The 25,000-nt window shown below is 35.5% G+C and overlaps 1 protein-coding gene across 1 annotated transcript; it reads right to left on the minus strand.

Annotated features, from left to right (window-relative positions):
• Nucleotides 1-1,893: 1,893 nt before the first annotated feature.
• Nucleotides 1,894-7,192, minus strand: LOC144959225 (uncharacterized protein KIAA2012 homolog). Its single transcript, XM_078891766.1, has 4 exons — nt 6,859-7,192; nt 4,625-4,903; nt 3,787-3,843; nt 1,894-2,070 (listed from the first exon to the last, which is right to left on the minus strand). Exons 1-4 carry the CDS (start codon nt 6,955-6,957, stop codon nt 1,894-1,896), a joined length of 612 nt encoding a protein of 203 aa, XP_078747892.1. The 5' UTR covers nt 6,958-7,192.
• Nucleotides 7,193-25,000: the final 17,808 nt, after the last annotated feature.

A 25,000-nucleotide genomic window follows, 5' to 3' on the forward strand; every position in this document is an offset into this window, starting at 1 on the left:
CCATCTACGGGATGGAATGGCTTGTCTCGCTATAAAGTCAAGTCATTTTGAACATTGTCAGTAATTGAATGGGATGGCAACTATTGCAAAACTCTTGCCCTTTATTAAGGCGCTTCACACTCTTTACCCAAATCAATAAGAAGGTAAATAGATAACTGGCTATAGGCCATGATGGATATTGGAAGAATGTTTGTACAAAAAAATAACACCGAACAGCCTAAACAAACTCGATGAAATAAAAAATGGGGTTCCCTTTGACCTGCTGAGCAAAAAATTAAGCATAAGAACAAGAGTTCGGCATAATCAAAATAGCAAAAAGTACCATAACACCCCCCCCCCCCCCCCCCAAACAATTTTTAAAAAAACAACTCATGGCCTTGTACAGTACTCATTGGATTCCAGTACACTGTCAAAAGATGAAAAAAAGGGTATTAGAATCTGAGTATGCCGAAATCCAATGCTCATGGGGGGTAACCTTCAGCTTATAAAAAAAAGAACCAAAAAAAACTTCAGCTTTTATATAGCACAATATCCATTAAACATGCTCAAAGCGCTTTACAAGGAGACCATGGCCAACTGCAACACTTAACATGTAGGAAGTTTCATGATGCCTGTCAGGTGATATTACAATTTTTTTCGGACAGAGACAACGCTGTTAATGGCCATGGTACTCATTTATACCTGAATACGGTGAGAGAATGTGAGTGAAGAGCCTTTTCTATGGACTCAACTATGTGCTGAGCCAGGACCTTCCGATCCGAAAGCGAGTGTCATACCAATAGACCACATAGCCGCACCAATACATTCAGCAACCCAGCTGCTCCAGCATATCATACTGCTAGCTAGAATCCAGCGAGTACTCTATCTTATTAATTCTTTGGAACTTCTGTTTTCTTTCAAATGTGCGGCTATGTGGTCTAGTGGTATGACACTTGCTTTCAGAGCAGAAGGTCCTGGGTTCGAGCCTCGGTCTGTGCATGGTTGAGTCCTTGGAGAAGGCTCTTTACTCACATTCTCTCTCCGTACTCAGGTGTAAAATGAGCACCTGACCATTAACAGCGTTGTCTCTGTCCGAAAAAATTATAATATCGCCTTACAGGCGTCATGTCTTGTCCTAAATGTTAAATGTTGCTGTTGGACAGGGACCCCTTGTAAAGTGCTTTGAGCACGTTTAGTGGATATTGCGCTATAAAAAAGCTCATTTTTTTTTCATATAAAAAAAAATATACTTCAATTTCTTACCAACAGGATATGAATGTGTTTTGCCTTATTCTTTTTTTTTTGCTCTTTTCGGTTTTCTATTTATTTTAATTTTTCTTCTTTTACATTGTTAATCTGCAATTATTTCAATCCTATGTTATCGGTCTCTCATATAACCTCAATTGTGTTGGAAGAGACCTAAAGCAACAAACAAACAAAATCCTATGTTACAAATAGTTCTGTGGTCCTGTGGTATGACACTTGTCGTTGATCAGAAGGTTTTGGGCTTGCGTCCTGCTCTGATTGATGCATAGTTGAGTCCTTGGAAAGATTTCTCTACTGATATTCTCTCATCAATATCTGGCCGTTAACAGCATTCTCTGTGTCGAAAAGATTTGTGATATTGCCTAATCGACATCATGTTTTGGCCTACATGTTAAGTGTTGCTGTTTGCTAGGGACCCCTTGTAAAGCACTTTGAGCATGTTTAGTAGATATCACTCTATATAAATGCTCAAGTATTTGTATTATCCTCAGTAAAAAAGACTATATACTACCCTATACTTCACAAGTACTCAGACCATTTTTTTTTTTTCGGGAGGCGGTAGATATATTTCTTTCATTATTAATTATGTGTGATTTACCTTTATGCCAAAATCAACTTATGTGCACACAATAAAAAGTTATTTTACAATCAGTATAAATCTATGGCCTCACCTTGTTTTATGACATTATCAAAGACTGTATCATCCCAGGTCCTCGTCCAGGTCGAGAGATATCTCTTTGCAGAAAAACCTGGCCTAATTTGACGGTCAAAGTTGTCCCTCCTTGCATGTAAGAATTTGAGGCAAACTTTATCTTCTGCTCTGTCCTGATTTTTCAAGAAAAGAAAAAAAAAAACACATGTGTAAACTGTATATTGTTCCTTTAATTTTTAAAATAAGGGGGAATTGAGTATTATGTAGCACAATCCCATGGTGTCCACCTAATAAACCATCATGTAATACCATACTTTGCCTAGTAACCCCATACTCTTGTGTCACAGACTTTTATTTAATTAAAAATAACTCTATATCTCATCTAATAACCAAATACTTTTCACCAAGCACATAGAAGAGCAACTGACTGATTTGAATAGAACTATCAAGTAATCGAGACCATTAGATTTAAAATGTGGTTCATAATTTTCCCAAAATAATATTTCATATCTTATAAGTATAATCAATCAAACAAATTTATATAACTACTTAACAAGAGACCTTTATGTGCCTTTATTCACCTTGATAGACTAACTTACATTTGTTGGAAAAAATTTGAGGGAGGTATGCAAATCGGGTTTTTTAAAAGTTTGAGATCTCTTTGAGATTCTTTAGCCAAATCAATGAAATTTTAGATTTATTATTATTATAATTAGAAGTTAAGTTCTTTGATTAATTAATTGACACTTAAAAATAAATTTAGTTAAACATGTATTGTTTGAATGCTTGTCGTTAAGGTCTTTATTTTAAGTCTATTGAATGGATGAATACGTGACAAAATGTGGAAATGTCTTGTTACATATCGATGTGATATTAAATGATAATTTCAATACTGATACTTAGCTGCTAGAAGCTGTGAACTGTAAAAAGTAATGATCAAAAATGAATATAACAGCTTTAAAAAAGAACAAAATACCAAAAACGGAATATTTTGGGCTCAAAACCCTTTGCCATTTTTTTTTCGCACCAAAATTTATGCGTTGTCATGATGAAATAGAATGTGATGCCATGTCTTGCAACTTCACAGTCATACCGAATTGCCACTATACCTTCATCTCAAAAAGAGGCCAAAATAATCAAGGATGCATAAGTCCTGTTAAAAAACAATCCACTACAAATTATACAATATTAATAAATGTGGCATTCCTCGTTGGAATCAAATCAAACATTGCATCATTACCAGCAATCTCAGTAATCCTTTGTTGTTCCCCAAGACTAGTAAATAAATGGCTAAAATATAAAATTTTCCAATATCAAAGAGAATGGTTGGTGATAGATCCAATGCTATTGCCTTATTCTTCTTCTTCAAGTACCAAATCTGTGCCAGACATCGGTGATCATGGTATGCCATTCATCTCTCTGATCAGATAACATCAACAAACTAATATTACTCTTCTCTTTCTTTGTCACCCAGCAGTTCAAACTAACTGTTCAGATATGATATTCTTTTCTACCGTTGCTCTTTTTACCTTCTATCATTCCTGTGAGAGCAAGATGTTCAATACATTTAAGTTAATTTAGGTGCCCTAAAAATTGCTTTGTTATATAACCGACTTTTTTTTGTTCCCTTAAAGACACAGGATGATCCAATTCTTCTTTTTTTCTATTTTCATGTCTTTTGATTACTTTGACAAAAAAACATTTGCCAAAGCTCTGAAATCGTTCCAGTTAACCGACACACATCACAATTAAACAATAGAAGCTATAAAGAAAAAAAAAAAAGTTGCAGACAAATCTTTCCAATTAAGCCGCTGTTCTGATAAAGTGGTTGCAAATACCAGCTTTGACTGTACTTAGTTTCAACCAGTTAAATTCAGTGTGATACTCACATGTGATCCATATTTTAAAATGGAATGAGCTAGGTCTTCAACAGTTTTCAAATCCACCTGGAAAGCAAAAAGAAAAAGAAAATTAATGCTGATTACGTATAAAATCAAAGTGACATCAATGTAAAACTTATGATTCCAGTTCCTTCTACTTTCCCTGAGATTTATAGCTTTGTATTTCATTTTTCTTTTTTGTTTGTTTGAGAAAAGCAAGGATGTGTGGAGTTAATGGGGTCTGTGCTTTAAATAGGGATTATGCTATATCATAAGAATTAAAGACTGTAAATTATTTTTTAAAAACAGAGCATTTATGTAACGCACTAAATATGATCAAATCGCTATACAAGAGGTCTCCCGCCAGCAGTAACCCTAAACGTGTAGGACGAGACATGACGCCTGTTCCACAGTATTACGATTATTTTTCCAACAGAGACAATGCTGTTAATGCTTAGGTACACTTGGCAATGTGACTCAGCAGTACTCACATTTCTTCATACCCAAAGGGTGCCAAGTTTGACTACCCGCCTCGTTGTGTGGCCTTGAGCAAGTCACCTCGCCCTAGCTCACTTTGCAGCGCTCACTGTGACTGATGCCTGTGTTATTCCTGTCTTCCCTTGGAATAGACCCTACAGACAAATTTCCCCTTGGGGATGAATAAAGGGAATTTCACTTATTAATTATTTTTTAAAAAATTTATCTGAGTACCGTGAGAGAATGTGAGTAAAGAGACTTTTCCGAGGACTCAACTATACACCGCAGAGAGCGGGTTTAGAGCCCTCGCCCTTCCAATCCAAAAGTGAGCCATACCACAAGACCACAAACCACACGAAAAAAGAATTACCTGAGTGTCTAAACTTGTACTTGGAGTGAGACTTGAATGTTGTGATTGATGCATTGTTTTACGTTTTGCAGCACGCTCCATATTCCTCTGTGCCAAGTCTTCTGAAAAAAGCAAGAGTGCTCCTTTTCTTGTTGTAAACGTTTTTGGGACCCTGAATTCTTGAGCCTCTCGAGAGGACCTAGCAGTAAATCCAGGTGTGGAGGAAAGGAATGATGGGTATGAAGAGTGAATGGGCGGGAGGTAAAATCTGTCCACATTCTTGGAGAAATTGTGATAGTCCTGTAGAGAAAAAAAAATATCTATGGTTTAGAGAAGAGCATCATATCTTTAGCAAAGTAACCATATGTGCCTATTCCAAAAAAAAATCTTAGGCAGCAGCAAGGATTTTTATTTGGTTTATATTTGTGATCCAGGGGGTCCGGATAGCTCAGTTGGTAGAGCACTCACTTCACTAGCGAAGGGACTGAGATCGTTCCTGGGTGCAAGCAAGATTTTATTCCTGACCCTGCTGTCCACCCACGAGTGATTGGGTAGCTGGATCTGTTAGATCTGGTGGAAAGTACTTTGCAATAGAATAGCGTTCTATCCGAAAGGTAGCAAGCAATTGCTATTGTCCGTTTCACGCTATAAAAACTGGGGTAAACTCAGGCTCCATGAACTTAATGGGTCTGAAGGTCTACATTATATTTGTGACCTACTGTTTTGATCTGGAATTATGTCGATGTGAAACTGTGAAGGAAAACTGAAGACTACATAATAAAAATCAATTTAAATCAAGGAAAGGGATTAACTTTCTAAAAAAATGTTTTAAAATAGATTTCTATATTTTAATGATTTCAACTTCAGTCAAAATTTTCATCTTTTTGTCCACCTCAACACCTGAATCTGAAACTGAATGTTACTCGAAGTCAACTCAATTCTGAGTATTTGTATTTGGGGGTGGAGAGCGTTGTTGAATGTGACAGACATTGTTGGTGTTTATGCTGAAGACTTTTGATAATCTTCATTTGAATATTTCTAAATCTGTTGTGTTCACACATGATTCAGGAAGAGCGTTCCAGTCTTTGATATTGTGGGGTGCAAATGAATATTCGAACATGTTTGAGTTTGTAGATTGGTACATAACAGCAAGTTTGGGTGGTACATTATATATTATTGCAGCTGCAACGAAGATGCTATCATTTACTTTCTGTAATCTTGTGCAACTTTTGAACAAAATCAAACAATTGGAGGTTTTTCAATCTACGATATTTCTAAGAGAAATATTTCCATTATATATATATGTTTTAAAAAATAAAAATTAATGCAGACAGCATTTAAGGAAAAACTTATGGAAGAATTTTATGATGAGTAATTTTTATAATAATTTATAACATCAATAAACTTCGCGTTGCATACAGATATTACACTGAAAATCATCAGAGTTTGCATTAAACTTGCCAGCAACTGCTTTTTTGTTTTGTGTTTGTGTGTGTATGTGTGTGTTGTTTAAGTGTGTGAGTGTGTGTGTGTTTTTATTTTTTTTTTTGTATTGCCTTGTTTTTATTTTTCAAATTTCTGTTACTCTAATTGCATTAAACTGTTACTTTAGATATAAAGTTCATTTGTAAGTTTCCTTGCAAGATCTAATTTTTCATGCTGGAAACATTAGTCTTAAATTAGAATGTAAAGTATTCAGAAATATATAAGATTTAACTGGAAACTCTTTCTTAAAAGAATCATTATTGTGAAATTTGTATTATAATATTATTTTAATAAGAATCAAACTTCACGTTTCAGTCATTTAATTCAAGCTTATCATATAGATAGATTTTAAAAGAAATTACTTTAAATTGTAAATCTCTTGATGAAATGATAGTTAAAGAATGTGTGAATAAATGGAAAACTATCTTTAAAACATATTCAAAATGATAACTCTACCGTTTTATAAATAGTTTTTATTTGTCAAACTATTCAATATTGTTTAACTATTTTCAAAAAAGTATTATTATCCAATTCAAAACAAACTCATATTCATATCGTAGATAACTATAGAATCTATTATATCTATTAATAAACCAATGATTCTATTTTACTGACAAATCAAGGCAATGTAATCTATCAAATTAATATCTTTATTCTCATATATTTCGTTCTATGACTTAAAAGTGTTGGTCTTGAAAATAAGTCACAATTTAAATCAAATCTACTACATCTTTACTTAGCTAGACAGTATGTTTGGATATTCTACACACCTCTGGTTCAAGAAAGACTTCCACTTTCTCATGTCCATTTTTGTGAACTTCACCCACTCCTCGACTGAGGAGTGACAAATTTAAAGGACCACCAGTCATATTTCACCACTGTAGTATTTTCCTTAAGAGAAAATGTTTATTATTTTCCTTCTTGAGAAATTCCACATAACATTCTTAGTAAAATCCATGCGATAAACGTTCAGACAATTTCGAAGATATTGGCATAACACACATAACCAAGACACGGTTCTGGGTTGCCAGACCTAATTTGTATCCAAAAATAGAACGAAGGGGCAACCGATTAGGGATCAAGGGATCAATCTCAGTCTAGTTGGTTTCTAATCTTGCCCCGATTTGACAAATTTATGAGCTATCAATCAATCAACTGCGATAAGCTAGCATAAACGGACCATCATGATGTCTTAAAGTAAATAATAAAAATATCGATCAAATTCATCTCTAAAATGGATTTGAAGCTTAGCATCAACATTCATGTTGAAAATATTTTGAAAGTGGGTGAATGTAAACAATGGAGAATAAAAGAGATTTAGCGGAGGTGTGTTTCCGCCATATTGTTTAGTTAGCGAGTGCTTAGATACAATGACGTTATCGGTTGGTTTCGGTGAATTAATAACTTTATGTATTATGATGTTATTATAATAATAATATCATTATATATTATGCCCCCCCCCCCCCCCCCCCTTTTTTTTTTTCTTTCTTATTTTTAACCACCCCCAGGGTCCCTCCTTTTATTTTCCTACAAGTTCTCCTCATTTCAATGTTGTGTTTTTACCGACGGCGGTGTCGGTGTGTGTATTATACACTGCAATAGTCTCATTTTACAGACAATTGCTAAGTCCATTCATTCGGAAAGTACTCGCAAACGAATCCATTCAGTAGACCATACCACCACCACCATCACAACAACAAGAACAACAACAACAACAACAACTACTACTACTACTACTACTACTACTACTACTACTACTACTAACTACTACTACTACTACTACTACTACTACTACCACTACTACTACTACTATTACTACTACTACTACTACTACTACTACTACTACTACTACTACTACTACTACTACTATACTACTACTACTACTACTACTGCTGCTACTACTACTACTACTACTACTACTACTACTACTACTTACTATTACTACTACTACCACTATTACTACTGCTGCTACTTCGACTATTACCACTTAGTTAAGGCACATTATACTGTTTGCTTGTACATCACATCTACTTCAATTCTTACAATTATAGAACAAAAAACTAAACTGACATTATGGGGAAATAAAATTATTGTATAGATAGAATGCGCTTGGCCAAGGAGTTCACAACATTGCCATCCGGAAGTATAACGGACCAACACACAAACTCTGTGTAACCATGAACTTTTATAGTCTGCAAAGTTCCACTACCCCTGTAGATACACACAATAGACACCTCCGTTACTGTCAATGTCACAGTAATTCATCATTGGTCGAAATCACATCACTGGGTGTATTACCCCCCCCCCCACCCCAAAAAATAAAAAATAAAAATAAAAAATGAAACCTTTTATTTATTTATTTATTCATACAATTGCTGGATGAAATTAGTTCGAAGAAACCGTGTTCCAGGTAAAAATTACTTTTAAGAAGGAAATGATATGATAACAAAGAATAATAAGGGAGAAAATCGGGACATTCGAATGCTTTTGGGGAAATGTACAGTTGTCCTTGACTCGTGTGTATCCCATTTATTTAGAAACTTCACTACTTAGAATTACTCTGCTCTTCCAAACGTTTTTTTTTTCCAAAAATAACTAAATCATAAACCATATTGGGGCGTCAAATAATTTTCCACCCTTCTTTTCTTTTCCCCCTTTCATATGATATTCCCAAAATTAAAAAAAAAATAATGATAATAAATAGATAAACAAAACTGTCAGAAGGATACAAATTTGCTTGTTACAATACTCAACGGCGTCTCATTTAGTTTTAGTCTATGCTTTTTATGGAAGTGATTATGGTGGAAGTTGATAATTTTTTTTTTACATTGTATGAGAAAGCGTTGAAATTTGGCTTTGTATCCTTGTCTGCCTCTGTGTTGTTGGGTTTTTTTTTTTTTTTTTTTTTTTTTTTTTTGTTGTTTTTTTTTTGTTTTGTTTATTGTTTGCTTGTTGGTTCGGTTTTATTGTTATTTTTGTGTTTGCTTGTTCGTTGGTTTTTTTTTTGTTGGTTTTAAAAAAATTTTATAGGGAAGAGTTGGATATATAATTTGAGAAATCCTGGGTTACAGAGAGGCATGAGCCCGCGGGATACCGAGAATGCTCACACAAACAACGCATGCTCACATTGAAAGAGGAAGTATTCTTGAAGTCGTAGAACACCCCCTTACTGTTTTGATTTAGCTTCAAGTGACTTTACCCTTATCTAAAGACTCAAGAGACACCTCAAGGGGGCAAAGTTTGGCAGTGATGGCGTAGGCGGAGAAGGCTTGATAGTGTTGAAGTTATCCACATGAATTCCTCTTCGAGGCGATGCAATGACTGGTGCTGGTATAAATCGTCATCTCAATGATGGCTAACTTTCGGATTGTGAAATCGTGCGGCTATGTGGTCTTGTGGTATGACATTCGCTTTCCGATCGGAAGTTCCTGGGTTCGAGCCTCGCTCGGCGCATAGTTGAGTCCTTGGAAAAGACTCTTTACTCACATTCTCTCACCGTACTCAGGTGTAAATGAGTACCTGGCCGTCAACGTAGTTTGTCCGAAAAAATATGTAATATCGCCTAACAGGCGTCATGTCCCGACCTACATGTTAAGTGTTGCTGTTGGCCAGGGACCCTTTGTAAAGCGATTTGAGCACGTTTAGTGGATATTGCACTATATAAAAGCTCGATTAACTTATAACTGGTGTGTCGTTGGCAGCTCTTTGCGGATGGGAACCATGACTAGGCTTAAATTTAAATAACTGGTAAGCGTTTATGTGTGTGGGTGTGTGTGTGTGTGTGGGTGAGTGTATGTGTGTGCGTGTGTGTGGGTGAGTGTATGTGTGTGTGTTTGTGGGTGAGTGTATGTGTGTGTGTGGGTGATTGTTTATAACATGTCTGAGGTTTTTTTTTTTTTTGGGGGGGGGGGGGGGGGGGGGGTTGTTTTTTGCCTTGCTTCTGTGTGATATCGTTCCTTTCATTCCTTTCCCTCCCTTTCCGAACTAATAGAAGAGCGATCTCATCAGACCTATAGATAGTATGCGCTTGGCTAAGAAGCTCATAACATTGCCATCCGGAAGTATAACGGACCAAAACACAAAACTGTGTGTATCCATGAACGTTTATAGTCGGGTTAAAACAGTTCAGTGAGCATTACTCATAAACGCGGATGGCAAAAAACAATAACAAAGACCGGAGTGACGTCATCTTCGAACTATCTATATTCATCCACTATGATCATAATAATAATATTATGTCGACGATTATCCAGATATGGCTTAAACCAATCAAGCGCTGCACCAGCCCTTACATGTAACGTCAAGATGTTAGAGAAGAAGAACGGGATTAACCTTGTTAAGCAAAGAACACGAACTATTTCCAAGAATTAAACGATCATTAACAATACTAACAATTGCTGTTTCCGTCGTATGATGCTGTCTAAGATGATTGGATGTTTTTTTTTCTAGAGATGGTTTTTAAGATAAGACAGTAGGCCTGCCAGTTTCATGACACGCTTTCCCGGGGTTTTAGAAAGAAATGGAGGTTTAAAGTAGTTGCCCATATATTACTGTTATGCTTACATTCTCTTTATTCATACCAGCCTTTTTAAAAATGGGTTTGACGTGACCTTTTTTTAAATTTTCCACCCGACAAAATACCTTTTGAGGCAAAATGTTACATATGAAAACATTAGCGAACAATGATGATAATTGCGACAAGTAGGCTATTCTTTAAATAAAACATACTTAGAAAGTCTCGATTTATACCATATCACCGCAAACAATTAGGTCGAGTAATCGGAATATATTGGCCAGAGACAATTACAAATACTGATCTCTATGAAAAAGCAGGGTCCAACTACTGAGTACAACAATAAAAGAACAGCGATGGAGGTTATTTGGTCACATCTTTACGTCGACAAGATAACATCCCAGCCCAAGCTGCAATGACAGAATATTTCCTTCATGTAGGGAGACGACCAACATCAATTGTAACTACCCTGAAACAGGATCTCTCTACATGTCAGAAATTTCTGGATTCAGACGAGGCCGAATTAATCCCTGAAGAACTAAGAAATACTGCAGTGCCATCCGTACTAAAGTCACAACAAGATCTTGACAGCCTCAAAACTCTGGCCCATGACCGTGACCAATGGATCCAATTAACAACATGGATGGAGAGAGCAGCTATTGACTTATCGACCATGACTGAATCACACAATTCTCAGCAAGCATAATTCGGACTGCGAGGCTCACTACTACTACTACTTCTACTACTACTACTACTTTACTATTACTACTACTGCTACTACTACTACTACTACTACTACTACTACTACTACTACTACTACTACTACTACTACTACTACTACTACTACTACTACGACTACTACTCGTCCTACCACTACTACTTCTACTACTACTACTAACTACTACTACTACTACTACTACTACTACTACTACTACTACTACTAACTACTACTTTACTACTACTACTACTGCTACTACTACTAATTACTACTACTTACTACTACTACTACTACTACTATACTATACTACTACTACTACTACGACTACTACTATTACTACTACTATTACTACTACTACTACTACTACTACTACTACTACTACTACTACTACTACTACTACTACTACTACTACTACTTAGTCATTTGTCGTGAGGATTGAAATCACACAATTTGACAAGTCGAAATATGGGTGCATGTCGAGATATGATATGCTTATTTTATATTGAGTGAATACGTTTGTTACCAAATTTAGTCCCTTGAATCGTGACCAAAATAAAAAAAAAAACGCTTCAACGTCACTTCCCTCCTAATGACGCATGGTAACTTAGTAACTGACTCTAAACTATCAGAATAATGGCGGATGCCCTTGTGAATTATTTCTCCGACGAGCATAAAAGCGTATCCAAATGGGAAAAGACATTAAAAATCTGATCATGTTTTGACTTTTACACATTCTGATCACAAGACATATGAAAAGTTCTAGCCAGAATAAAGAATAAAAAGTACCGATTTTCTTTGTTTAGATCCACGCTGACCGCCGTTTCTGGGCGACGTGACATCAGACTATTGAATCCTAAAGATACTATCTCGAGATAGTATGCGCTTGGCTAAGAAGCTCACAACATTGCCATCCAGAAGTATAACGGACCAACACACAAAACTGTGTGTAACCATGAACGTTTATGGTCTGGATAATACAGTTTAGTGAGAATTACTCATAAACATGGATGGCAAAAAATAATAACAAAGACCCGAGTGACGTCAACTTCATTCTATCTATAACTGTAAAGACTAATGAGAGATGAGAGAATGGCGTCTTTAGTGTTTCATTCGTCGTGTTTAAAAGATAAAGAGGAAACCTGAAACCTCCACGTTGTATATCTTGGTTATTTAAATTAAATATTACATTCCATTTGATTTTCTTATTCGTTTCCTCGAGCTTCAAGCAGAAACGTTTGCTTTAATCAATAGATCGAAATCCACGTCAATTGGGTTTTTGTTATTGATTTTTTTTTTAAATTTATCTATGTATTTTTTTTTTTTGCCATCCACATTTATGAGTAGTTTCTTTTTAACGGTATATTTTGATGTTATATATAAGCAATATTATAGGCAATGAATTCTGTTGTGATAACGATCACTGAACAAGGGTTTACATTTCACGAGATTCGTGTGCACATCTCACTAACTCAACACAGCATTACTGTAAACATTTTAAAGTTTGAGTCAATAATTTTATTGCAAATGAGGAGAAGATCAAAGGAATTCGGCATTGTGAGAAAACTGTTTGGTCAATCACTATCGGTATTCAAATTTCGTAACGTCACTTAAACTATAGATAGTATGCGCTTGTCTAAGAACCTCACAACATTTCCATCCGGAAGTATAACGGACCAACACACAAAACTATGTGTAACTTTTAACGTTTATAGCCTGGTTAATACAGTTTAGTGAGAATTACTCATAAACATGGATGGCAAAAAGCAATAACAACCTCAGTGACGTCATCTTCATTACATCTATACGCCCGGATGCAAAACAAAACAAAAATCATGGCACCACATATGGTAGCCTTGGAAGATTTTTCGAGATTTCCTTCGCACCGGAGTTGGAATGGACATATCGAGAATTTCCAATTAACAAATGAAAACAGGTAAAATCAATAAGAGTCATTATTTATTAATGATACACATTGGACTTCGGATAAGTTGGCATTCATGACACGTCGGCGTGTCTGAAAACATTAATTTAATTTAAAATTGCGTTACTGAATGGTTTTAACTTACTCAATCCCTAACACCGACTATATCCGTAGTTTACCCAGGTTTCTTTTACCCAATGCCTATTTATGACATTTTTTCTGAGACAAATTATAGGCGTAGTATCAAAGCTATTGTTTTTAGATTTTTCATGTTAATGATAGTTGAATAAAACTATCTATGTAAATACATGCTCATTGTGAATACATTTTTTTCAATTTTGAAAAGGAGCAAAAATTTATAGGATTATTGAGTTATTTAAAGTCATATTTCTGCTCTAACTGTTCAATCATACTCAGAAAAAAAAAACGCATTTTAAAAATTTTGGTCAGAAAACTCGTCCTTCAAATATCGATAGATTATAAAAGACCCTCATGTTGTTAAAAACTCCAAAACTGGCAAAGTCCTAGAGAGGTGAACTTTCATTTTAAAATACGTCATTTACATATCTGTGATACTGCTACATTGCCCTATTGGCGGAATGCATTTGTTACCGTTTGTCCCTTAACCCTCTCCTTACCAGCCATTTTCAAGGTTTTCCCCAAAAAAATAACACCCAACTAACACAAAATAATTTTTTCTATCACCCAGACAAAATAGCAGTAAAATTAATGCGATACATAATTTCTTTAGCAAAACATGCTCTAAAACACACTGTTCATTTTATCTAAATTTTATGATGTACAAAAGAAATTTGAATATGAGAAATGTTAGTTGTATCGTAACGAATGTGACCATTTCCTATAGCTGGTAAGGAGAGGGTTAAGTGTTCCCAAAACTAGAATTACTATTATAAGGACAACGTGAGTAAACATTATTTCTCACTGCTTGATGGTTTCTGTGAGTTCACGTTATCACTCCAATTCGCAACGCGGGCAAGGAGACCCTAACTGTGACTTCTATCCCCTTATAATCTGTTTTCCAACATGCTTTATGTCTTTGTCCTTGAATGAGATTACTTGGTTTGTCCTGGCCCTGGCCAGATTCCTGGCTGGGAGGGAAACAGCCAGTCGAATGCAGTTATTATTTTAGGAGACGATAATTTTTCCCCTTGTAAATCATTTCTCTGTTATGTGTTATTATATTTGCTATTTTTTATATATAATGTAAGCATTTGATGTTGTAAGCATCTTTGTTGGATCCTGTGCTTGTGTCCGATAAGACTTATAGGTTATTTCAAACTAAGTACATTGGTGGTATGCTCTTGGAATCTTCATCTAACCCCTATTTCTTCCCTGTTCCCCTTTGTCTTACTTTCTCTTGGGTGCTTTAATTTTAATTCTAAAACGTTTTACTGTCCCATTATCTTCCTTTTTACTGGCACTGATATGACCTAAATGTTTTGCAAGTGCAGTAAAACCCTTAAAAACAAACAAATAAACAAATCACTCCAACACATGGGGATAAGCCACAATCTGAAAGATAGAGAGAGAGAGAGAATATGATGGAGAAGAGAGAGAGAGAGAGAGAGAGAGAGAGAGAGAGAGAGACCGCTTTGATTCCGTTCTTGTAATGATTAGTTTGACAGCAATCAAGGGACTGTATCGGACAACAAATGCATTCATTATTGTTATAATAGACTTAACTCTTTTATATCTATAAAAACAAGTTAAGTCTATTATACACAACACACTGTTGCTCAAATATAATGATAAAAATAATACATATTTGTAAGTTATTTTTATAAATGTTATAATGTGTTATCTAGAACCAAAGGTCACGATTTACGTGATATAGAGAGTTGAAAAAGCTAATACTCTGTAAAAACATTAACTTTATTTTTTAACCAATTGATAACCTCACACTTTACTTATTAGATATGTGCTAGTATGATTTTAAGGTATTAATATAGCTTTTAAATTTTTCGATATATAAAACGTAATATAAACATTACGTCGATTGATAAAATAAATGTTCCTTAGTGAGACTTACGATATATCTATTGATTACGAACTTTTATTAGATTAAGAAATCAGTAAATTATGACCAGTGTTATCACATTACCATGTACAATATATTTAAATAAAGAGTGTCTATTTGTATCATACACATTTGTACTTATATATGTCAAGTGGGTTCGCTTATTCTCATACTGGTCATCAGTTATGTTCTAGCTTTTCTCGGCACTGCATTATTTCTACTACTACTACTACCACTACTACTACTACTACTACTACTACTACTACTACTACTACTACTACTACTACTACTACTACTACTATTACTACTACTATTACTACTACTACTACTACTACTACTACTACACTACTACTACTACTACTACTACTCCTACTACTACTACTACTGCTACAAATTACTTTCCACCACAGCTACCGATTCAGCTACCTAATCACTGCTGGATCAACATGGACGTCGGAAAAAAAAATTCGACTTCACCCATAAACGATCTTGAACTCTTTGTGTGTGAAACGATCCAATGGGAGCGCGATCTATATTCAGGTTTTCGTCCAACCAAGTCATTAATCACATGATTTTGTTGCTGTACAACGATTGGATTTTTCTTGAAAAATGTAAACACGCTGCTTTGTTTATGAAAGTTGTAAACATACACATGTGTCAAACTTAACAAAATGGCCAATCGTGATGTTAGATATTTCGAAAGCTGTGAGCACTTTTCACTATGTGGGTCACTTTGAGCACATTTTGCAATGTGATCAATGACCTCGAGCACATGTAAAGTTAATATAGATAGTATGCGCTTGGCTAAGAAGCTCATAACATTGCCACCCGGAAGTATAATGGACGAACACACAAAACTGTGTGTACCCATGAACGTTTATAGTCAGGTTAATACAGTTCAGTGAGTATTACTCATAAACGTGGATGGCAAAAAACAATGACAAAGACCTGAGTGACGTCATCTTCGAACTATCTATAGATCGCTCTCCATTGAGCTTCCCGGATCACCCAAGAATAATAAGGGGGAATAATAATTAACATCACATTGTCGCCTATATATAAATATATATAAATATGACATTTTCAACCACCGTCGGACTAATGATATTACAATAGGTCCCAACAAATGTATAGCTTTAAATTATTAAACAAGTCCTATGATTTAATTAATTAATTTATAACTTTATTTAAGAATAAGAAAATGTCAAACGTTTTGACAATCAAAACGTTTCCTATTCCGTAACGCTTAAAGACAATACAGTACACACAAACAAATCTTGTCTTGATGTCGTCTCAGGTTTGCTCTTCTGTTTTCTTGTAGTGGCGTTGCTCTGAATGTTCGTGAAGAAGATGTGTAGTGTGGATACTTCTTCACTCTGTACCAAACACGGCCCAACAAGTATTGGTAACATAACTGTTCTTCTCAAATATATTTTACGCACACAGCTTTGCACTATCTTCTTTTATAACTGGATATATTTAACCGAACAAGTTATAACGGGCATCTTATATTATCACACTCTTTTATGGAGATGTGATTTTACGACAAATGTCGCGTTTTGATTCGTCACCAAACCGGCCAACATTTAATATTTTTATAACACAGTTTTGGCCTCCTCTCTGTTATATTTAGGTTGTTACTGAATCGGCCAGTACCCTATAACACAGTTTAGGCCTTCTCTGTGTTAAACTTTATTGGGACATATGCATAGTAACAGATCTGCCTTCTTCTGTTCAATGATTTTATTGATCTCTTTTTGATCGGATTGACACTGCATAAATTTGCCTTCTCTATGCAATGATTTTGGTCACCCGTTTACGGAATTACACAGTACAGTAACCTGCAATATGCCTTGCTATTTTCTGGCCCAGAACGTTTCTCACACAATCAACCCTGCATTGTGCGAAGAATAGCAAGTGAGAATTTGCGACCTGCCATGGGTTTATATAACCATGGTGAGTAGTATTCATAGGACGACTGAGAGACGTTGTCAACAACAGGTTTGAAAAATAACAACTCATGGTCGCTGAATTCAATATTCCGATGTCACGTCATGATACTAAATAAAGAAAATCGGTACTTTTCATTCTTCATTCTGGCTAAAACTTTTCATATGTCTTGTGATCAGAATGTGTAAAAGTCAAAACATGATCATATTTATAATGTTTTTCTCTTGGATAAACTTTTATGCTCGTCGGAGAAATATTTCATAAGGACGTCCGCCAATGTTCCGATAGTTTAGAGCCAGTTACTAAGTAACCATGCGTCATTACGAGGGAAGTGACGTTACGACTGTTGAAGCGTATTCCCATTGAGACTTAAAACTCTTTCTACAGTAACGTGACAGTCTCCACAGTCCAGCAAGCAGACTTGCCTACTATGTACTACGGAAAATTCGTAGAATTTTGACATTTCGCTCCAATATTTAGAACTGCATGAGCATCTCTAAGTCATTTAAACTTATCTTATTTAAAAGGAAAATTAATGTCATCCGACACGATGTTAAGGGTTTGAAGTGTTATTAAGTCCTTGTGAGGGTAAAATTATTCATATATAAATTTAACTGAAGGAACTACTTTTAATTTTTGGTCCTAAAACTATGAAGTTTTACTTTTTGAAGTATGCAGTCTGCCAGCAAATCATCTTGAGCTTACTTTCTTGTAGCATTATTCAGTTGATAGATTTTAGTATACCACCCATATTTCGTCCATTGGTTCCTACAGCTACATTGCAGTACTCTGGAGAATCACGTATTCAAAATTTTAGCGAGACAAATAATTTGTTGTCCTTCAAAGATCGATCGGTTTAAAAAAATTGAGCTTTAAAATTGAGCTTTATATAGCGCAATATCCACTAAATGTGCTCAAAGTGCTTTACAAGGGGTCTCTGGTCAACAGCAACATTAAACATGTAGGACGGAACATGACGCCAGTTAGGCGATATTGCAATTTTTCGGACAAAGAAAACGTTGTTAACGGCCAGGTATTCATTTTACACATGAATACGGTGAAAGAATGTGAGTAAAGTGCCTTTTTCTAAGGACTCAACAGGACCTTCCGATCCGAAAGCGAGTGTCATACCACTAGACGACATAGCCGGTTAAAATGATCCTCAACTTGGATCAAAAATACCTCCAATTTTAGGACTTAACGAAGTCTTTATTTATTTTATTCGGTAACAATACGAGATTAATCGTGGCCTTCGTTAACTTAAAGCCTGACACTGACCAAAAAAAAATGACATCAAAATGTCAGTCTTTGGCCACAAAAGAAAATAAATTGTGAGTTGTATTCAATAGTTCAATCAATGGGACCACTTGTTCCATGAGCACTACTCACGACAACTCACTAGGCGATGCAAAAAACAAATGATGACGTCAAAATGCCAGTCTTTTTGGGTTTCGAACGATGGCTACGGATTAACCGATTTTAGTTATTGTGTAATGCTTGCCTTCGCACTTATATCTTCATACTGCTACCCAAGAAAGCGGGTGCAATTGAGTGTTCGGACTACAGAACAATCAGTCTTATGTGCCATCTACTGAAACTCCTCCTGACAATAATCCTGAAAAGAATCTCGTCAAAAGTAGATCGTGAGATTTCAGAACAGCAAACTGGATTCAAAAAGAACAGTAGCACCAGGGAGGCAATTTTCTACTTAAAAATCCTGTCAGAAAAATACTTAGAGGTCCAAAAAGACATATATGCCTGTTTTATTGACTACTCAAAGGCATTTGATTCTGTTAGTCATCAGAAACTTATCCAGGACCTTGTGGCAATAGGTGTGGAAGAGAATGATGTGGCTCTAATCGCTAATCTGTACTGGCAGCAAAAGGCTCAGATAAAAGTGCAGGCAGATACAACAGATGCAATTGAAATCAAGAAAGGAGTGCGCCAGGGATGTGTTATGTCTCCTTGCTTGTTTAATTTATACACAGAGTCTATTTTTCGGCAAGTAGAAACAGCACACGGGTTGAAGTTTGGTGGCCACAACATCAACAATTTACGTTACGCTGACGATACTGTCCTGTTGGCGGAAAGTAAGGAAGACCTACAGAAGCTACTTTAAAAAGTGAACGAAGAGAGTAAAGAAAAGGGGCTGTTCATGAATACGAAGAAGACAAAAACAATGGTGATAACACAAAAAGAAAGAGCCCATAGACATAGATATAGAAATAGAAGAGTGTCCAGTGGAACAAGCAAAGGAGTTCACGTACTTGGGGCAGTTGGTAACATCCGATGCAAAGTCTGACAAAGAGATCAGGAGACGAATAATTCGTTCATGAAACTAAAGCCAATCCTCACCAACACAAATATCTCCATCAGAACACGAATGAGATGCACCAAATGCTATGTGTGGTCCATTTTCTTTTATGGTTGTGAAACGTGGACACTAACCGCACAGACAGAACAACGTATTGAAGCTTTTGAGATGTGGACGTACAGGAGAATGCTGAAAATACCTTGGACAGCAAGAAAAACAAACATCGAAGTCCTCAACCTAATGGGCCAAATACAAAAAGAACTTCTTTTGACTGTGAAGCACAAAAAGCTGTCATATTTTGGACATATGCGAAGACATGATAGTCTCGAAAAAAGGATAATGGAAGGAAGAATTGAAGGAAAGAGAGGCAGAGGAAGACAAAGGAAATCCTGGACAGATGGCATCAAGGAAGCTACAGGACGGCGCATGGTAGACTGTAACGAGGCTGCAATGGACCGTGAAGGATGGAAGGCCATGACATCCGACCTCTGGAAAGAGATGGAACCCGGGTAAGGTAAGGTAATGCTTGCAGATTATCTGAACTGCATCAGTTTCTTCCAATTGTAAGATAGATAACTCTTTAAAGATTAACTCTGACTCTTCATAAACAGTTATTCGCCTTATTGATTGAGAATCGTCAACTTCCCATTCAGGAAAAGTACCAAAGCGATAATAGTAGGGAAGAAAAGTGTGATGTCGATATACTGGCTCCAATCTCTAAGGAAAAATTAAACAATTCTTCCGGAGGACTGGATACTTACGTCGTGCAATTGATCGTCACTTTCAGAGTGATGGCATCTATTTTTCAAGCGAGGTTCGTCAATACAGATCATCGGAACTCGCTCTTTTACTTCTCTGTCCTATTCGGGAGTATGCTCTGGTTAATAGAGTTTAGTGAGAATTACTCATGGACGCGGCAAAAAGCAATAACACAGACCTGAGTGACGTCAACATCGAACTATCTATAATATAGTTATTCCAAATATGCTTCAGTTTTTATATATATTTATTTCTTTTAATTGCATTTTCGGTTGTTGTTTTTTTCACAACTCACACTTTCATCTTTCATCAACAACCGCTCCTCTACATTTAAAACAACAATACAACAACAATAATATCAACAATAACAACAATAAAAAGAACATTTGAGCATTTTTATAGAGCAATATCCACTAAACGTGCTCAAAGCGCGTTACAAAGGGTCCCTGGTCAACTCAACATTTAACATGTAAGGCAGGGCAGTTACGCTTGTGAGGCGATATTCCAATTTTTTTTTTTGGCCATAGACAATACTATTAACGGCTAGGAAATCATTTTACACCTGAGAACGATGAGAGAGTGTTAGTAAAGAGCCTTTTCCAAGCACTCAACTATGCTCCGAGCGAGGCTCGAACCCAGGAACTTTCTATCAAAGCCACAAGATCGCATAGTCGCACTATATCAACAACAAAATTCGAAATATCAATTACGTGTGCTCAAAACGCCTTACAATGCGTTCCAAGCCAAAATCAATAATAATGGGCATGAGGGATGGAGCCATGACCCATGTGAGCCGCTATGAATTTTATTTTTCCTGCAAAGTCAACGCTGCCATTTTACATATGAGAATGTGTTAGTAAAGAGCGGCTATGTGGTCTAGTGGTATGCCACTCGCTTTCGAGTCGGAAGGTCCAGGGTTCGAGCCTCGCTCGGCGCATAGTTGAGCCCTTAGAAAAGACTCTTTACTCACATTCTCTCACCGTACTCAGGTGTAAAATGAGTACCTGGCCGATAACAGCGTTGTCTTGGTCCGAAAAATTGCAATATCGCCTAACAATCGGCATGTTCCGTCCTACGTGTTAAATGTTACTGTTGACCAGGGACCCCTTGTAAAGCGCTTTGAGCACGTTTAGGAGATATTGCGCTATATAAAAGCTAAATATATAAGCTCAATATTTTACAACTGAGAATGTGTGAGTAAAGAGCGTTTTCCAAGTACTCAACTTTGCAGCACCATTAATGGGACTCGAACAAGAACCTACCGATCGAAAGGCGTGTCACGCCATAAATTGATAAATTTGTTTTAACCCACCATAAAACATGTCAATGCGGTAATAGGGCTATGCAAATTAAATAATAATCATGTCGGTCTCTCTCTCTCTCTCTCTCTCTCTCTCTCTCTCTCTCTCTCTCTCTCTCTCTCTCTCTTTCTCTCTCTCTCTTTCTCTCTCTCTCTCTTTCTATTTCTTTCTTTCTCTCTCTCTGTTTCTTTCTCTCTCTCTCTCTCTCTCTCTCTCTCTCTCTCTCTCTCTCTCTCTCTCTCTCTCTCTGTGTGTGTGTGTGTGTGTGTGTGTGTGTGTTTTGGTTTTGTTTTTAAGGGTTTTACGGTGCTTACAACACATTTAGGTCATATCAGCGCCAGTAAAAAGGAAGAAAATGGGATAGTAAATAGTTCTAGAATTACAATTTTAAAGCACATAAGAAAGGGGAATGGTACAAATAAGGAATTAATGTAGATTCCAAGAGCATACCATCAAAGTACTTAGTTTGAGATCACCTAAAAGTCTCATCCAGATACGAACACAGGTCCCCACTAAGAGGAATACACTGAAATGCTAACATTATAAATTCAATATAACAAATGTAATAATACATAACAGAGAGATGATTTACAAGGAAAAATATAACTATGCATTTGACTGTTTTCCTCCCAGCCAAGGTCTCCGGTCAGAGTCAGGGCAAAAATATGTAATCTCATTCCAAGACAAAGACAGAAAGCAATTGGAAAACATGAATAGAGGTATAGAAGACACAGCAAGTACCTCCCTGCCCACTATGGGAGGTCAGGAACCCCACCCAGACTCTCTCTCTCTCTCTCTCTCTCTCTCTCTCTCTCTCTCTCTCTCTATATATATATATATATATATATATATATATATATATATATATATATATATATATATACATATAAATATATATATATATATATATATATATATATATATATATATATATATATATATATATATATATACATATACATACTAGTAAAAAGCCCGAAATTTCGCGGGGAAAGAACTATTTTCATTCGATACTGTACTCACCATCATTTAATGAGGGCAGATTGGTAAACAACGTTGTCTGTGTAATTTGGTATATCTTCGGTTGATTTTTCTGTGTGGCCCAATAATATATTTAATAATATATTCCCTCAACTAACCCTAAGAAAAAATTAAACCTAGTGCCTTTAATTAACCCCAATAGGAAAAACAAACACCCTAGCACTTTAATAATACTTATGACTAACCCTAATAGGAAAAAAAAGTCATCCGATCTCGAGCTAACCCTAATAGAAAAAAATCATGACAAATTGAATAAATAAACGCCTGACAAAAGATCAAAGGTGAAAATACAAATTTAAAGAATACTGGGGATGTAGGAGCTTTCGGAATGTCTCCCCTTTACTTAACTTATGGAAAAACAAACTTCCTAGCACAACTTATGACTAACCTCTCGAGCTAACCCTAATAAAAAAAAAAAAATCTCGGACTGCTTTGCACTACCTTTCAATATTTAACAAATCAAAAAGGCGGCTGAAAATCAAAACAATGGTCAAATTAAGAAATTTTAAACTTTCACAAATCTATCAAGGTTTGTTCTAGAGTTTTTAAAATACTTCTAGATATAATGACAAATTGAATAAATAAATGCCTGACAAAATATCAACGGTGAAAATACAAATTTAAAGAATACTGGGGATGTAGGAGCTTTCGGAATGTCTCCCCTTTACTTAACTTATGGAAAAACAAACTTCCTAGCACCACTTATGACTAACCTCTCGAGCTAACCCTAATAGAAAAAAAAAAACAACTCTCGGACTGCTTTGCACTACCTTTCAATATTTAACAAATCAAAAAGGCGGCTGAAAATCAAAACAATGGTCAAATTAAGAAATTTTAAACTTTCACAAATCTATCAAGGTTTGTTCTAGAGTTTTTAAAATACTTCTAGATATAATGACAAATTGAATAAATAAATGCCTGACAAAATATCAACGGTGAAAATACAAATTTAAAGAATACTGGGGATGTAGGAGCTTTCGGAATGTCTCCCCTTTACTTAACTTATGGAAAAACAAACTTCCTAGCACCACTTATGACTAACCTCTCGAGCTAACCCTAATAGAAAAAACAACAACTCTCGGACTGCTTTGCACTACCTTTCAATATTCAACAAATCAAAAAGGCGGCTGAAAATCAAAACAATGGTCAAATTAAGAAATTTTAAACTTTCCCAAATCTATCAAGGTTTGTTCTAGAGTTTTTAAAATACTTATAGATATAATGACAAATTGAATAAATAAATGCCTGACAAAATATCAACAGTGAAAATACAAATTTAAAGAATACTGGGGGTGTAGGAGCTTTCGGAATGTCTCCCCTTTACTTAACCTATGGAAAAACAAACATCCTAGCACCTTTACTAAGACTTATGACTAACCTTAATAGAAAAAGAAATATCCTCGATCTCGAGCTAACCCTAATAGTAAAAAAAGAATCAAAATGGCGAGTGAAATACCTCCATGTGATCAAGTGAATAATATCACTATGAATGCCACGATTTGCTGAAAAATGCCAACACCCACACACACATGTATACACCACACACAACACACACACACACACAACACACACACAAACAAACATACACGCTATTAGAACATACATAACAACACTTATCGCCGCTAAATCAACAACACAACGGAAGTAATATTAATACTTGATGTCATAAATAGATGACGCAAATTGTCAACTTTTTACAGTGTCAAAATTAGTTGATTTTGGGAGTCAAGTGTCGTCGTTGGTACATATTTTATGATATCTGTTTGACTCAACAAACTTTCTAACTGACTTTAAATTTATAAAAGGAAATCAAGTTATCTGTGTATCTATCTGTAAAAAATACATTTCTAATTTTTAAATCTTTCAGTAGAGTTGTGCGCCGTATCAATTTTTTTAGTGACTTAAATAAGCACAATGTTCTCCACAATGCTATATTTTTTAAGAAAGGATATATATATATTTATATATATATATATATATATATATATATATATAAAATATATATATATATATATATATATATATATATATATATATATATACTCATATTCTAGCAATGACTATGAAAAATGTTTTTTTCTCTTTTTGAGGAAAATTTTTGTCTAAAATCCAAGCCCTATCTCCACTGAGTAAAAATGTTTTTGAATTTTGAAAATCCATTCATAAATAAACAAGTTATACAGTTTTAAAGGTGTCATTTATTTGGATGACCCGCAAAGAGGATAAAAACGCGAAAATATGGGACGCTTTTTCGGAATTTTTTTTTTTCGACCTTTCGTTGTATCTTGCGTAATAAGTGGATTAAAAGATTGAAACTTGAAGAGCAAATTAGGATGGTGTTTTGTAAAATACGGGAA

Source organism: Berghia stephanieae, chromosome 13 (assembly GCF_034508935.2).
Source record: "Berghia stephanieae isolate SIO BIC M18660-M18661 chromosome 13, UCSD_Bste_1.3, whole genome shotgun sequence".
Taxonomy (NCBI): Eukaryota; Metazoa; Mollusca; class Gastropoda; order Nudibranchia; family Aeolidiidae; genus Berghia; species Berghia stephanieae.

Excerpts from the sequence above, each read along its gene's own strand:
- LOC144959225 (XM_078891766.1), bottom strand. The coding sequence starts at position 6,957 with ATGACTGGTGGTCCTTTAAATTTGTCACTCCTCAGTCGAGGAGTGGGT. Across the intron at positions 4,904-6,858 it reads AAGTCTTTCTTGAACCAGAG|GACTATCACAATTTCTCCAA; the intron begins GTGTGTAGAATA and ends TTTTCTCTACAG. Across the intron at positions 2,071-3,786 it reads TTTTAAAATATGGATCACAT|GACAGAGCAGAAGATAAAGT; the intron begins GTGAGTATCACA and ends TTGAAAAATCAG.